Source organism: Crocodylus porosus, unplaced genomic scaffold (assembly GCF_001723895.1).
Source record: "Crocodylus porosus isolate Cpor-Errol unplaced genomic scaffold, CroPor_comp1, whole genome shotgun sequence".
Classification (NCBI taxonomy): Eukaryota; Metazoa; Chordata; order Crocodylia; family Crocodylidae; genus Crocodylus; species Crocodylus porosus.
In genome coordinates this window covers 50,193,191-50,210,519 of record NW_017728947.1, presented here as the reverse complement: position 1 = coordinate 50,210,519, position 17,329 = coordinate 50,193,191, and the positions used below count along the sequence as shown (strand labels likewise).

The following is a 17,329-nucleotide window of genomic DNA, read 5'->3' as shown; positions in this document are numbered from 1 at the left end:
AAATGGAGTTCATTCATGAGAACAAGGTTTGGGAAACTAACCGACTCCTGCACTTCAAGGAGTCTACTCAGAATGTAGTGTGATGGTAGACAAATAAACCCACAATGAACCTCACCGAAGTCAATAGAGATCTTTGTAAGTATGTGCAAGGGTACTTAAAAAAAAAAGACAAAAAAGACAACAACCACCACCTTTATAGCCTAAGACCATTTAATTTGAGGGACTTGTAAAATATAGAGTGAAAAAAAGGTCTTGCCGATCATTTGCAATAGTCATGAAATAAACTTTAAAATTAAAATGAAGTATTTTGTTGTTTACATATCACTTTAAACTACAGTAAAATTACCATTAATATCAAAGGCTGAAAAACTAAGCCCTAGGTTATAACTTGCTATAAAGAGTACAAATATATTTGTAAGTCATTAAGGTTTAATATCTTAACAAAACTTCCTAACAATTAAATCATGGGCTACATTAAATATGTACAAGGTAATTAAGAGAAAGTATCATTTTAAGAACCCAAAGTCCCCAAGTAAAAAAAAATATTGATTTATTTCTCCAGAGGAAGTCTATAAGAAAACACTGTAAAGTTAACTAAAGTATATATTTTTGTTCACATAAATACTTTCAAAGTTTTCCGATGTCGTATTTGGCTTTATAAAGCCTCTTAAGTAACATCTTAAAAAGATAAAATGAAAACAAGGAAACAGCAAAATATTTGGTCTCAAGATGAAATTCTTAATGGAAGGCTTTTCTCATAGCTTATATAACTGACCTTTTTAAATAGTTTTTTTTGTATTTAAAAAGGATATTTTTCAAACTTTTTAATTCATTTTTTAAATATATATTATCATATTTTCAAAAGTCCTAAGTAGAAGCACTTCTGATAATAAGGCCACTTACAGGATGTCTCAATTTTGGCACCTAATGTCAGGAACCCACATTCAAATATTTTCTCCTAAAAATTTAAGTATATGTTTTTCAAGCATACTAAGTAAAGCTCTGTGGTTCTCAGGAGATGAGGTAATAGAACATTTAGGACTATGTCCTGTAAGGTTCTACGTATATATTTTGGCCCACATTTCAGCAAAGCACTAAAGCATATGCTCAACTTTCAGCAACTGAGTTCAGTGGAATTAATCACATGGTTAAGAACACATTTAAATACTGTGCTGGGTTGACACAAAAGCACTCAACACTTTGCAAGAATGGAACCTAATCTGTGAATTGCCTAACAAGTATAAAAGAAAAAAGTAGTCGTTTTTATTTTAAAGTATAAAATGAAATTTAAAGGATGTATCGTTCAGTAGAGTGGTAATAGGAAATGAAGTCTTTCATTCTAGGAAACAAGGTGAAATTATTCTCTTGATGGCAATAAACTAAAAGTTAGTGACAGCGGTTTGGTAGCAGTCTCTGAAAAACTGATAGTACTAATTCCCTTTCATAAAAAATGTTGCTAGAATGAGGAGTCTAAGCAAAAATTCCCAAAACTGAATGGACACATGGGATAAACTACCCTGTGGGTACATCTACATGTGATGCTACATCACTGTAGCAACACACTATGGTGACGTAGTATTGGCGGGCACAAACTGTGACACCACAGATACGTCGCTGTAGTAATGCACTCCCTCCCCACTGCAGCACGTTGCTACAGTGACACAGTGGCTAAAAAACAACCATGTGCCACAGGCACTGCACAGTAACAATAGGGCCATAAGCACACATGTAGACACGCCCTGTTGATACAAAAGGAAGTCCTTCCAGAAGAAGGTGGAAACAATTTGATGGAACCATAGGAGGAAAGTCATTCTTTCCCTGCCACTACTGAGCAAATAATAGTATCTATACTTCAATTTCTGAAACAGTATATGAAGCACACTTTCTGAAAGCCAGAAAATGTAGAAAAAATGTTCAGCTTGCTGATAATACACCATAATCATGGAAGATGCTTTCAAATTATATACCTTTGTCAATTTTAGGGGGAAAAAACTCTCTTAGTCTACTATAAGTAATATATTTCTTGCTTGCTCATCAAGGATTTCTTAGGGTGATATCTTTTATTAGACCAATAATAAAATTAGGATAAAGTTACACAAGCTTCCAAATGCAAGAAGACATTCTTCATCAGGTCTGACCAGTACAAGCCCAGCACAAAATAGTCATATGTTTGTCCTGGTCAGCCCTAATGCAAATTTTCTTACACTCAAAAGCTTGTCTAACTTTGATTTCTGGACTCTTATACTTACAACATCATTCTTGAACTATCATAATTTGAGGACTAGAGCCACAGAAATAGGATAAAATTCATCCATTCAAAGACTATGAATTCAGAGGTTAGCAACAAGAATTCATGTTGTAAACTTAGTGTTCATTGGTTGGAAATGACTGAAGAAAAGAAAAACCTGGTTGTACTAGTTGATCCTAGGAGGATTATGAGCTGCCAATGTGAGTGTGGCAAAGCACCTTTCGTGGCTGTCACTAAGGGTTAGGAGTAGCCAGCAGGTGCAGGCCAGCCATCATGGGGCGGTCACATGACCCCAAGAGGGCCATGTGATTGGAGGACAGAGCTGAGCAGACTCCATTTTAGCTCAGGTACTCAGGATTGAGCCAGTGTGCTGCTGGCAGCCAGAAGAATACTACCCGGCTGAGCTGGTGTTCTTCTGGCTGCCAGCCTGAATATCCTTGGAGATGAGAGAAGGAGCAATGGGAATCACAGGAGACTCCTGGACCTGGGTATGACCAAAAACTGCACCTGCTGGGGAAGGATGGCCTGGTGGGACTGCCTGTGGTGGGGCAGTTCCCCAGAAATGCCAGGCCAGTTGCCTCCCCAGTGAAAGGTGGGTAGGGGTGAATTATAACGCCAGCTCCCACTAACCAGTAGGTAATTTTAGAGCTGAAACAGGCAGTGGGGCCAGGCACATTTGCAAACACCTGAGCCTATAGGGTGTAAGAAGACCCTGAGTCCCAATGAGGGGGCATAAAGGCCCTTGTGAGGATAAAGGGGCCCCAGGAAGGGGGTGGAAGTTTGTGTGGAGGCCCACAGAGAGTAGAGTGCATGGTGGCACTTGAAAGACTGTACATGATGGGTGCAGAGTAAGGTTATAGAGAGCGACCTGAAGGGCTGCACTGGGGGTGTGCTGAGTAGGGTTGCAGGGACAGTTTGAAGGGCAGCACATTAGACAACCCCCACGAGTGACAACAGGAACAAGTTGCCCAGCAAAGGACTAGGGGCAGAATTCAGCCCAGTGCAAGGCATAAAGCCAGTGCTGCGTGTGGACCGGCTGGAGTGAGAGTAGATAAGCCTGATGGCCCAAGCAGGCTGCTCATGGAGCAGAGTGGGTTGCAAGTGGCACAGAAAGGGGCAGTATGAAAGAGGCCCTGCGAGAGGGGGCAGAGCATTCGAGTAGAATGTTAGAGGCCCAGCAAAGAGCAGAGTTTAGCCCAGCCTCAGGCCAGAGCTGTTATCAATTTGCGATGCCATCTGCAAGGCATGGAGCATGGTATAGGGAAGGCTGGATCCATGTATTTCACCCTAGGCATCAGGGCATTAAATGGGCAGCCTCCTGCAACTTACTTCCACTGTATTAACCAGCAAGTTGTGGCAGGCGAGGCAGGGCAGACTGCCCTAGACAGAGGGGCAGGCCGATGTTAAGATCTGGTTGAGATCTAGCCCCCTATCCCAGTCAGGCATGTGAGAAAAGGCACTTACAGTCCTAAGATATATCAGTCATTCCACTACAGAAGATAAAAATTACTGCCACTGTACAGTGCCCTAGTAGAAACTCATCTAGAACCCCATGTACAATTCTAGCCATATCTATTCAAGAAAAATTAATTCCAACCTAAACAGGGCTATTACCGTGGAAACAGGAATGGAAAGCTTATCATACAAAAGGAAACTAAACTGGGCTTGTGAAGTCAATAAAATGAAGATTGAAAGGGGATAGGATTGCTATTTTAAATATATTAGGCTGGAAGGTAAACATCAAGGAGGGAAATGATTTATTTAAACTAAAGGACAATACTGGCCTTATAAGAATACAAAAAAAGTGGGGATAAACTGGTTGTGAATAAATTTAGGCTGGGAATGGGATTTTTTTAAGTTTTAAAACCACCAGAGAACAGATGTTTTGGAACAGCCTTGCAATAGGAGTTGGGGACAATCACGGACCACTTTTAAGGACTGATTGAGAATTTGCAGAAATTTACTATGAAATCCACAGTTTTACCAGATACACTTGATGCAACTAACCTCATGCATGTCTGCCTCTTGAAATACACATTTATTTTCAATAAAAATGTTAATTGTGCAAATGCCAGAAATTTCCAACAGAAAGTAGTGTTAATGTAACACTAAAGTAGTATAATACTTTGAAACGACAGTTCCCTGAGAAAGTCCTGTCCCCTTCCACTAACTTCTTGTGTAGCAGCAACATAATACATTTAAACCCTGTTTTCCTCATGCTTTTAGGGAAGGTTTATTATCTGTCTTCTTTTTTCTGTAAAGCAAAAAAAATATTGTATACATACATACATATGCCAATAGGGCAACGCACACTAATAATCATGAATCGGGGTTTTCCATTTGCTGTGGAAAAGCATGGATTTTCTCCTTTAATGGAGAAAAATCACAGCTTGTCTCTTTTAAAAGGGGAAAAAAAATCGGTGCTTTTCCCCTTTAACGGAGAAAAACATGGGAAACAAATCAAGGCAGGAGGCACCAGGTGAATGTGCATTTGCATATACATGTGGCAGCCAGGCAGTGATGGATAGCAGCTCCCTCCAGGTAAGTTATGGGCAGGGGACACAGGCTATGCTCTTGCTTGGGGGAGGGGGGGAGAGAGGGGAACAGGTCTTGCATTGGAGGGGCAGGGGGGGCACAGGTCATGCGGGGGGGGGCATGTGCCCCTCAATATTTTTACATGCACAGAGGGATGTGGGGTTGCAGCCAGGCTACAGTGGTTCCAGGCAGGAGCCACCTCCATGGCCATTACCACCAAGGTGAGGTGCCCCCTGCCCTCCTGGCAGCATTGGAGGAAACAACTCCACATAGGGGTGCAGCCCTCGGCATCCCAATGACATTCACCTGCATGTCGCCAGTACAAAAGCCCTAGCCAGTTGGTCAGACTTTGGGTTCCTCCTAATTGTCACCTACCACAACTTGATGTATCATTTATTTTCAGGTGGGGTATTTCTCCACCCGAATACGACACTGGCCACAGATGCCCACCGGTGAGCTCAGCTCACAAAAACAACAACAACAAAAAATTACTAAGCTGTTTTTTCTAAATATGTTACTAAAAGATATATTATCAAAATATAAAAACAAGAAGAAGATTCTAATGCTGTATCACTTTATTAGGCAAGTGCACCTGAGTAAACTAGAAAGTTAACATATTATCCTGTGGGGAGCTTAAACAAAGAAAATGGAAATCATAGTGTGAAAGAAAGTGTACGTCATATAGTCAATTGGCTTGCATTAAAGGCAACAAATGAAACCAGTTAGCTACAGCAGGGAACTTCTCATCAGAAAGACTCAAGTAATTTTTGGAGATACCAACTCAAAGCATTTTGAAAGCTCATACAGAAATATTATCCATATACTACTATTCAGGGAAATAAACACTGCAAGGTCCAGAATAGTGATCCCTGTAGGTAGTTTTTATTTGAATTGCCATACTGCCTAAATCAGGGGTGGGCAAAATATGGCCTGCAGGTTGAATCCAGCCCTTCAAGCACTTTCATCCAGTCCACAGCATACCATAACAAATAGGACCCTGCCCAGCCCTTCCGCCCACGAGGGTAAGAGCGAGGCACCCACATGTATACACACACCCAAACATACCCTATTGTGCCTCGCTCCCACCCTCGTGGGGAGAAGGGCCCAGCCAGCATGCAGCTTCCAGGTTGGGCTGCTGCTGCCGCAGGCCCCGGGGAGCTGCTCCGCTTCCCCAGCCTCCCGCTTGCTCCAGGCAGCCTGTAGGGAAGCAACCGGGGGGGGCGGGGTAAGCTGGGCAGGGCTGGTAGCAGCATGAAGTCTGCACCCAGAGGATGATAGCAGCACAGATGGCTGAGGGTGATAGCTCAGCCACACTGTGTGTGGGAGGTTTGGGGGTGTGGGAACCCCCACCACACTCCCCCCCATGGTGTGCAGCCATTGGCAGGCCGTGGCAGCAGCAGCACCAGCAGACAGAGGTGCTCAGGGCACTCGTGTCTGGCGCAGGTACCCGACAGGTTGTGGCTCTGGCCACTCCTGCACATTGCAGCGAGGGGTGCAGCCTCCACTGGGCCGTCTATATTTTTGGCACTCCCCACACTTGCACAGCATGGGAGGGATGCCCCACACATTGGAGCCAGCTGCCTTCCCTGCCGCAGCTGTGCAGCACAGGAGGGAAGCCCCAGGCACAGCTGGCCCCTGCCAAGAAGAGCCCCGTGCAGCCCCAGATGCAGCCTGCCCCACCCTGATCTGGGGTGCACATGCCCCCCTGTACCCTCCTGGGGTGCAAGCAGCAGCAGAAACTGCCTCCCCCCTCCCCATGAGCTTTGGCTCCACCCCCTCACCCACCTGGGCAGTGCCTGCTTCTGCCCCCTCCCTCACCGTGGGGGGGGAGGGTGTTGATCAGCACCCGCCCACCCCCCTTCCCTCTCCTCTCCCCTCCCACCACATGGACTTACCAGCTGCAGGCAGCTCTCCAAGCTGCCGGCTGTGCTCCTCGCTGCCTGAGTGCTGTGTTAGAGCTGTGCACAGCACGGGCATTTATTGGCCAAATTATCAGCCCATTGGGCCTATATCCAATACAGCCAGTTTTCTTTACATCAGTACCGATCCAATATCAGACTGATGTATTGGTGCATCTCTACATTTAAAAACATCTACCTTTCACAAAAAAAGATGAGGTACTGAAAAAAGCAATACTTTTAGTGCACTGAAACTCCATATAGATTCTCCCCTATTGATGACATGCCATTAGGGCAGTGGTTCTCAACTGTTTTTACTTCAATGCACTCGTTAGACTTGAGGCATCCTCAGAAAATGCTAGCTCTTCGCTTTTACTCTTTTTTGACTACAGGAAAATAGAGCCGTTCTTCTATTGCAAAGAGCTAAGACCACAACTGGTCAGAATGTTTTTAACATTACAGATCCCTACTGGAAATCTCCAGTTTTATCTTGTGAATCATGGGTAAGTGTATGCACACTTAACAGTGGTAATATTGCATGGCACTCTGCATCACTGTCACAGGATGTCACTACACCCTGGTTTAGAATCATTCTGTTAGGGTGGCTATCCATGAAAAGCCAAGTAACAGATTAAATTTGAATAATGGGCCAAGATCAGTGATTCTTAACCAGGGTCCTGCAGGATGCTGGGGTGCCTCAAGATTTTTCCAAGGTTGCCACAGGGGGCCACACAATGTTAGCACAGTGTGCACACATGATTCCCAAGATAATCCCAGAGATTTCAAATAGGAATTTATGGTATTAAAAGCAGCCTGTCCTATTGCAGGGCTTTCTGAGCTCTTTGCAACAGAAGACTTACTCTGTTGTTTTTCTGTAGTCAAAAAATGAGTAAAGAATAAGACCTGATACTTTCTGAGATGCTGAGAATCACTGCCCTTGATAGTAGAGCCTGAAACCATGTCAGAAACAGCAGATAGTCACTGACGGAGCGAAAAAACCCCCAAAATAGTATCTGTGCACTCTTTAAAAAGGAAGTGGAAAGTGGCTGACCAGTTGGATAACAACAACAAGTCACAGAAAACACCCACACAAACTACTGTAGGTTGCTTTCACCTGCTGCCATGCATCTATACTGGAGTTACTCAATACATGAATAGTAAATTGTTTACAGTAAGAAATTACTCTTTTTATTGCCTTTTAAAATCTGTTAATATCTAAATAACAAGGAGAGACAAATATCTGACTAAAAAGTGAAAGAAATAATTAAGTGGAAGAAATAAGTAAGTAAAAACTTAGTTCTAGAAATTTAAGCTTTAAATTTCATTTTTTTCTTCATGCTATTCTTCCAACATTCTTTCAAATAGCAGGAAAGAACAAGGGCCCAGGAATCAGAGAAAGAATAGAAGAAATAATTAAATGTGGAATCGAGGAAGTATTCAGAAATGTAGAGATTTTGTAATTTCCAGATTCATTTCAACTGTTCATCTAACCTATTTAATTGTTCATGTTGCAGTTACTTTCATATTATCTAAGATTAAGTAATTAAAGATTAGTGAAGGAAATTAGTATAAATCTCAGGCCTAAAACATAAGCCATTTAATCCTTTCCCTGCCTCATCTCCTGCTACCTAACCCTATCAGAACCTAACCCATCATTTCCCACCTAAACCTCAGATTGGGAATGCCCCGCCCCACCACACTTTTTCTGTTTTCTGTGTGGTACCATTGCATCCATTTGTACATCCTCTCCTTGTTGCTCCTCATCCCCATGTTTCCTTTTCATTCTACCTCCTGCTCTTCTTTCTGTACCTTGTCCCTTTTAATTCCTTCCTGTCTCTAGCCCACTTCCAGCCAGAAACTAAAGTTGTTCCCAGTTCCAACAGTGCCAGTTGTTTGCTTTGGGCCCTCCTATGCACACAAATCTCCTCCTCCAGCTCTTACAGATTGTTCCCACGTTAGCAGAGTCTCAATTTATTTCAGCTGCTCCAGATGTTAGTAACTTGAATGACAACACAGCAGAGGCCTACCACATACCTTCCTTTTCTTATCTTTACTACACCAAAAGACATGACAGCACCAAAAACAAGGGCTATCCTAACCCAGACCTCTAAGGAAACCAACAAATCACTAGATATTAATACTAATAAATGGTTTTTATTAAAGATTAGATACCTGCACCTCTAATTCAGAGTCCTGAAACTAAAACTTTAAAAATGAAGCTTTTTTATTTTTATTTTTCAAGTTGTAGGTAGCCTTCTAGAGAGTGAATTTATACCTTTGTAGTTTCAAAAAGTATCAAACTTATTCATTCAGGCATTCTTGTACAATAAACTTTTTTCTAACTTTTTCTTGAATGTTTGGTTGATACTTCTGATACCAACAATGTTGATATTTCTCCTTCAGGTCAAGGGAAATATTTTCATGCCATATCTGAAGTTGATCAAGTAGCTCATCAACACCTATTCACTTAGGACTATTTCTACGATTATTCAGTACTTTTGTATTCTAATCATACTACTGTAGGAAAGAAATTAAAATCATAAATACTCTACCTAACAGAGAAAAGTGACCCAGCTATTCGTATTTCTAAGCCTACTATGACTGACAACTAGCATAGTGTAATTGTCACTTTTTTTGAGAAAAGCAGCGTAGCAGTGTAGTAGCAGTAGTGAGGAACTGTGTGTCCAATTTGCTTTTGTTCGTAATACTAAAAATGTCAGTATCTAAACCCCGCCCCCAGATTTTACAGTTTAATTGAAATATACTAGTTGTTGATTGTGCACTGACCATTCTCAACACATTTTAGAAAACCATACTTCTCTAAAAACCACTCCCACATAGGTGTGGCCCTTAATGCAAAGCTCATTTTAATTACAAAGCAACGTTCCCTTAACTTTGAACCTCTAATGACATTTTTTACCTAGCAAGTCCTTGGTTCATTAGTTCTTAAAGTTTCGGGATTTTCTCCCATTTTTTAACCATTTATGATATTTCTTTTCTTGGTACCAATGCTGGCTTTCAAAAGGCATGGTTTTCAATTTTAATTGTGCCTATGCTGGAACACACACAAGACTACTTTTCCACAGTAGCAGTCATGGATGAAAAGTGATTTTCTAGTACAGCATGAACAAATTCATACCAACAAAATTGATTATAATCACTGTTGTAGCAAGTGTTTAATTTTTACCTGTAAGAGCAATCTGTAAGTCATTCAAATCTTACTATTATAGGCAGACAAAATTTCACATTTTAGCTAAGCGACAAAATACTGCTATATAATGTGGGGGGGGGGGGAAAGACTACCTACCTTTCTGATAAAAGAATTTCCGATAATAATATGCACCAAGGTCCACATGTTCAACAATATATCTCTTCACTCTGTCTAAATGTAAAACCAGATTCTCCTTGGGTACTTCAAGTACTGCCACTCCTGCATTTGTGCAATGGGAACTAAGAGTAGACTCAAAAGAGGCACTTTCACATCCACTGAATGAACCCGAATTGGATTTGGACAGGCTGATCTTCCTCTCTCCTTCCCCACCAATCTCATTACGAAAATAAGGACAACTCATCACAAGTTCATTGCTTTTATCATCCCCCTGGTCCATATTGAGACTTCCTTTTGAATTCAGGTCTTCAGTACTGCCCATGGGAGAATTGAAACTTGCAGAATGAGACAAGGGTCCAGAAACCAAGGATGCGACAGCAGCAGCAGAAGCTCCTGTTGTGGTGTTCCGTCTTTTAATAACGTTATGTCTATTGATTGCTGCTTCATTCAAATCAAATAATATACTCTGGACATCATAATGGGCAAAACATTTTGGACAAGTCCAAGGTCTGACACTATCTTCAGACCTGTTATCTTCAAGATCTGAAGACTTTCCAAGTTCCCCTTCACCTTTGGCATTACGCAACTTACGAAAAATAGAAGAATCCCCTGTCTCTGACTTTGAGCGCCTCTTGAGTGGTTTTTCCCTTTCCTTAAAGAGTCGTAGGTTCTCTCTCTGAGTGATAGGCCCATCTATCACATCCAAAGAGAATCCTGAACCCTTGCTTCCACTGGCTATCAAAAGTTCACTGAGCTTGGTTGCAGCTGGGCCTCTATGATCAGACTTATCATCTTTATAACCCTTTAATAAATCAAAAAAACTATCCCCTGAAGTTCCCTGCTTATCTATTGAAGATGTGCTGCCATACTCCCTATGCAGTGATGGCCCAGATTTAAAAGTTGGTGAAATACATTCATCAAAGCTATCCACATCAAGCTCACTTATGGTAATATCACTGTTGCTGCGCTGTCTTATTCTGCGAAGAGCTTTCCTGGGGGAACTGGGGTATCCATCAGGTGTTAGAAACCGAGAATCTAGGTTCTCAGATTGTCTTGTTTTGTTTTTAAGGGTGTTCTGGATACTCTTTAACATGACAGAGTCGCTAGCATTCAGATTTACAGAGCTCCCCTGACTCCCAGGACTACTTTTAGAAGACATACTATCAAGGCAGCTTGATGTTTCAATTTCCTGACTTGATCTACTAGTTTCTTTGATGTTGTCCTTCCTTGGTGGCCAGTCAGCAATCCTTGCTCTAACTCCCATTTTAGGAACACCAGGAGTAGAGGTAAGATGATGGGAACCTTCATTTCGTGGAGGTCCAACTGGAGCCATGACTGCAGATCCTAAGCTGCCATTCTGCGACCTAAAGCGTCTCATGTAAAAGTCATCTGAATGGACTTTAGAAGTGCCATCTGTTCCAACTGACACTCCAGTGGCAACAGTCCGCTCAGTCTGGGACCGCTTTAAGCTGGTCATGATTTGAAAATGTGTTTAGCCTTAGTAAGTTCCAAGAAAAAACACAGTCATGTCTGCTTTTTAAATGCACACCTCCCTTTTGGAGAATAGTTTCCAAAAAATACAAAGGTTGCATGAGATCCCACTCGTGGTCATTTAAAGAAATGGTTAACAGAGAGATGCATGAAAATCAGGTCTTCAGTATGTTTTGATATGGAATAGCCCCTTTAGCTTCTGCATTTCAACAGCCAGCCAAGTTCCAGTATGTTTCGACTGTCTCAACATCACTTGGGTTCCAAATCTTCAATTACAATCCAATTGTTTTATGCCTATTTTAAGCCTGGGGAAGAGAAAAACAGAAGTATTAGGAATTTTATGTAATTTATTTCACAAGCAACTAAATGAGTTCTTACACTGAAGCAGACATCTAAAAACATTCAATTTTTACACTTCTTCACTATATCTCAAAAAACACACAATGGTGGTAGTGCTGGAGTCTCCAGGTAAGCTGCTTACTAAAAGGATATTGTTTAATTTTGGAAGAGGCATTTAAGAAAAATCCCTTCTTGCTGAACTAATGGTGTGTTATAGCTTAGTTGCTAAAGAGTTATACAAACAAAAGAGAGCAAATTTCTTCAGGTGTACAATTCTGAGTGCAGACATGACATCCTATTAATCTTCACTAGGTCACTAAATGTGTCAGTGTAATAACTGTTACCCTAAGCAAATGAGAAGCACATGTACTGCAGAAATATTTTTTTACTGGACAGACAACACGCTAGCTAAGTTAGACAACTAGAATTCTTTCAAAGGTTGTAGCAAAACTAATGTTAAGATAGGAAGTCATTAGACATTAATATCCCTTGCTCACCCTTTGTTACTCCTACACCGTTATTTACAATAACGAAACTGGAGAAAGCTAATGATATTATAAAATGGTTCTATTATAGATGGCAAGTGTTTCAGCAATATTCCATGACTTGTCTGATTTGCACAGCAACTGAATACTTCAGAAAATAAGAAGCATCCCCTCAACCCTGTCTTCACAAATGCTGTCCAATATATTCCCACACGCACACTTCCGCATAACCTGATAGGGAAATCTTTTACTCATTTCACTTGCTGACAAAATATTGCAGAAGAGTTCTTCTACATTTCATTTCCACAGGGCTATTGAAATTAAATGCTCTCCCACACCTCATCAGCAATGGAACTGATTACAATGCATTATATTATCCCTTGAGGAGCTAAAAAACTTCAGCAAATACACCCTGGTTGGTATGAGACAAAGGCATGAGTTTGTCAGCATAAAATCTGTATTGCTGTGTTCATCCTTTAAAACAATGAAGTAGATAGTTTTCAAAGGCTCAACCAATTACACAAAATGTGGCCTTTAAATACTTGCCAGATATGCGTGGAAAGATGCTGCTGAACCAGCATCAAGTTGACAGGGCAGTATTGTCTATGAATCAAGCCTTCTGACGCTTCTAGGAAAACCAGTACTTTCTGCCGTCTCTTCTCAAAAGAGTACTTACTTCCACAGTAATTAAATATCCAGCCAGAACATTTTCTGCCTCCAAAGGCAGCATGTTTTAATTCCACTTGCACTAGATAGCATAGGCTTGAAACAGCAGCTGCTATTTATATGAAGCTGAACGTTTAAGGATGTTTAAAATGCCAGCCGACTGCAGTACACATGGCAAAAGCAGTGCAAGCAGTTTGTGGTGCTGCTGAATCTATGCAGCCATTCAGATAAATACAATGGTTTCCCTAGTAATTCTCCTTCATCCACTATTGTTAAAGGTATAATAGTTTTCCATGCCTAAATAATTAAAACAGTTAAAGGAACTCTTGAAGCTTGGCCTGGCTACTTCAATCATAAAATTACTGAATTTTTGGTTATGCTGCAAACTATTTTAAGCCACGCTATTTCAAACACTATTCAGCTTGAAAACCATAACAACTTCTAGAAAATTAAAAGTAAAACAGATGCAGTATGCATATAAGTCATACTAGGGGATGGAGTAATTCAAGTCTTGACCATAATCACAGAATAGATCAATGTTTCTCCTACAGCTGTCACCAGTGAACTAGAAAATATGTTAACAATGTAAGTTCTAAGACGTGGGAACATTATCTGCTTGTAAAGAGTCCTTTGCTCTTATTAAGAAAGGATGAGAGAAAAAGAAACCAAGAGCTAGAGAGATAAGAGTAGAAGAGGGTAGACAAGGAAAATGAGACCGGAACAAGGAGAAAGGGATGGAAGAAGAGGAAAGACAGAAACAGGAATAAATTGGTGAGCACTCACAAGTAGTCAAGCTTGCAGTTTGGAGGGAAACAAGCAGAAGTCTGTCCCCATCGCAATGCATTCTCCTCCAGAGTCTGAAATAAATCCAAGATTCCTGACTCTCACCACTCCTCAGCTCTCATCAAATATTTGTGAAACTCACTGGCAAAGTGGCACCTCACTTCCCTCAAGTGCTGATCCACACAGTGGATGACAAACCTGTTACTGCTACCAGACATTCCATTAGTTGAAGTAGCACAAGTTTGTATGATGGCTGAAAGAATTGGGAAACTATGGGATGAACTATGAAATGATACTGCATAGCACTTTTTTTTCTTTTTTTAAAAACCTAAGTAATGACACAGGGGGAAACCCCATTGTCAACAACAGGGTAACTGGCAGAAGTACATTTAATGGCGCAAAGGGGCCTGATCTCTACATGTGTATGGCAGGAGGTGTGATTGTTGTAATCAAGGATTAGATGATAATCCCAATCATGCCATTACTATTTGCCAGTTCAGGGCAGCCTGGGATCATAATCCCAGAGTCCCCCTGCACCAGCAAAATGAAAGAGGTATGCCTGCAGGTCCAGCTGGACCAACAGTCACCATATTGTCAGCTGGCTCCTGGGAGCCTACCAGGGACTTAAACAGTCTCCAGTGCTCTCTGGGGCCCTGGGTGACAATCAGCTGATTTCTGGCCCCAGCTGTGACAGCTTTTAGTCTAGTTGAAGACTGGGGCTGTCCAGGCTGACAATCAAATGAATGTCAAAACCCAGCTGCCAAGACTGGGGGAGGTAGGGATGACAGGGAGTGGAAGGGCTTCTCCTGCTGAGGCATTTAAACCTCACTGGAAGCCTCTGATCCCCCACACCTGAGCTGCTGGGCATGAGATTTAACGTCCCTAGTGGAGAAGCCACCTCAGAGGCACTCTCTTAAAACTCTAAAACTCCTTGTGTGCTGTGACCTACAATGCAGGATATGGGAAGTTGAGAGCTCCCAGCTCCTTAACCCCATACTGCGAAGTAGCATCTGCATATGTGAAGCAGAGCCTAAGCTGCTGCTTCCATGCATGTCCTAGGACCATCAAAAAGCAGGCATGCAGCTAGAGCTCCCAGGTCCTGCGTTCAGTGACTCGGAGATTGGGGACACTCCCTGATGTCAGGCTAAGAGCATCTCCTGCCCCTTTTGCCTTAGGGAACTGGATAGGAGTGTCAGGTCCAGAACCCAATTCTGTCCCAGTCCAATCCAACTGACTGGGTACAGGGTGGTCATATCCCCAACCCTGGGGCTGCCCCATGCCAGATCTCTGTGCTCAGCTGAACCTTGGGATCCATCACAGGACAGCCCTGACAAGTCACACATTCAATTTAAGGTGTGATACAAACGAGCCTCAAGGATGTTACACACTATATGCATAATACCTTTGTGGCTTGTTTGCTAAATTATTACGCCATAAATTAGCTTTAATGTGTTGCATGATTAACACCTTAATCATGCCTTAAATGTAATGTGTGCCAGAGCCCTAAGTTTGCACAATCAAACTCTCCAAAGTTGCCATGCAAACTTATTTTGGCCCTTTTGCACATATAATAATACAGTCTTCAATGGCATGTTCTCATCCTATATTTTCCATGAGATCCCTGTCTTATTCGCTATACTATGGGGATGAGCTAGAGCTATATAGCAAAGACGTCGGTTTTCTACAGGTCCCTACTTCAGTTGCGGTCAGTGTTTTGGCTTTACGAGCGAAAAGAACATTGCGGGGCTGGTCTGTGGGCAGACAAAGCTCCAGGCCACCCCAAACAGCCCTGCATGCCTGATGTAGCATAGAGGTCCATGCTATTCAGTCCACAAGGTTCCCCACAGGTCCAGCAGCAGGAAAGCAGCAATTAATGCTGCCACCATTCCCCGGCCACCAAATTTTCAAGCCTGTGGGGAGCCCTGCACATCGAATGATACGGCTCTGCAGCACATGGGTAGAGCACCTCTACCCTACTTCATTTGTTGGAGAAGTCAGAAGATATATATTAAATGAAGTAAACTGATGGAAAAAAAAGGATAGTCTTATTTAAACAACTGTAGGTTCCGCTGAAAAATTGGATTTCTCTTTGGTTGTTCATCACAGAGCTCCCAAGTGCGGCTAATCAAAGTCCTAAACCAACATTTTCAGATGTGGTCATGTATTGTGTGCCCCTCTTTGCCCACACTGAATTGAGAAGTGGGATCTGTTTGGCAAAAGTACCTAAAATAAGTAGGAGCTGTGCTATGAATATAAAGTACTGTTTTATATGAGGTTAAATGCACTGAAAAATCACCATACCAAACATCTCAAAATCGGACACCTAAATTAGTAGACAGGAGATCCATCTATTCCTTGCAGGTAATGAAAATGAAGAACTGTCAAGAGACCAAAATGTCAGAGAGGTGTCTGAACAAGCTGCATTTGAACTGAAACAAGTCCAGTGGTTAGGTGGCATTGATGAAAGAATTGTGAAGAAAATAGAGAATGGTGTGGCTGAGTTGCTAACACAAAATATGCAATCTTGTATTAAAATGAGCTAGGAGTACAGAATAGCCAATATCGTACCCACCTTTAAACAAAGATGACAGAGGTGATCATGGGAATTAAGAGAATCTTGCTTCATTATGTAAATTAGTTGCAACTATAATTAAAGAGAGAGTTGTAACCACTAGATGTTTACAAAAAGCCTTAGCTAAAACTCTCTCACTAAAGACTATTAAGAAAAATAAGCAATCACATTAAAATTATAAGTAATGATATTATTCATATCAGAAACCAGTTAAGAGATTTTTAAAAAAGAGAGAGAAAGCAGGGACAAATTATTAGTTACAGAAAAACCCAAAAAACCAGAAAAACCCCCAACCCCTAGATGTTGATGGAGAGATACCGCAAGAACATGGGCAGATATAGGATTTTGAAATAGGGGGGGACACGGTTAGTGTGGTGCATCATTCCTTTACACAACGCATATTTCTCTCCAGTTAAAAATAAACTAGAAGCTTTACTAATATTCAAGGGGCCTAAGGCTATATTATTCAATTAATAATCCAAGCAAAAGCAAATATAACCAAGCCTGTGGGGGCTGACTGCCAGATTCAGGGTGAAGCAGGCACCTAGTGCCGAGTATACAGCTGATCGCCCACAGCCTGGCCACAGACAGAACTGCTCCCGGTACTCCCATAAGAGTCCCTCAGCCACTCCACCGTGGCCCCAAAGTACCCCTTTACTGTGCTTCATATATTGCCCCTGCCACCTCAAATGCCCCCTAGCGCCCATATTCCACACATCCCCATGTTCAGTCCCACCCCATCGTGGCCCAAACCTATCAGATCCTTATCAGATCCCACACCTCACCGAATCCTACCCTGCCTCCTCACTGCCCCCATAAAACCACTGTGTCCTGCACTGACTCATCCCCATCACATCCCAGCCCTCTAGTCCCCTCCACCCTTGTGCTCTCACTGCGCGGAGCCCTCCCCTGCCCCACAGAACGTTCAAACCTCACTACAGCCCCTCACATCCTCCAGCCCCTGCCCCCACACACAATCCTTCA

The 17,329-nt window shown here is 42.1% G+C and overlaps 1 protein-coding gene across 2 annotated transcripts in view; it reads right to left on the bottom strand.

Annotated features, from left to right (window-relative positions):
- Positions 1-17,329, bottom strand: part of SIPA1L1 (signal induced proliferation associated 1 like 1) — a 431,247-nt gene that overhangs the window by 136,972 nt on the left and 276,946 nt on the right. For both annotated transcript variants that reach the window (XM_019551381.1, XM_019551380.1), the window contains one exon: positions 9,989-11,805. In XM_019551381.1, coding sequence (XP_019406926.1) covers positions 9,989-11,486 — 1,498 coding nt within the window. In that variant the 5' untranslated portion in view covers positions 11,487-11,805. The remainder of the gene's footprint in view (positions 1-9,988; positions 11,806-17,329) is intronic.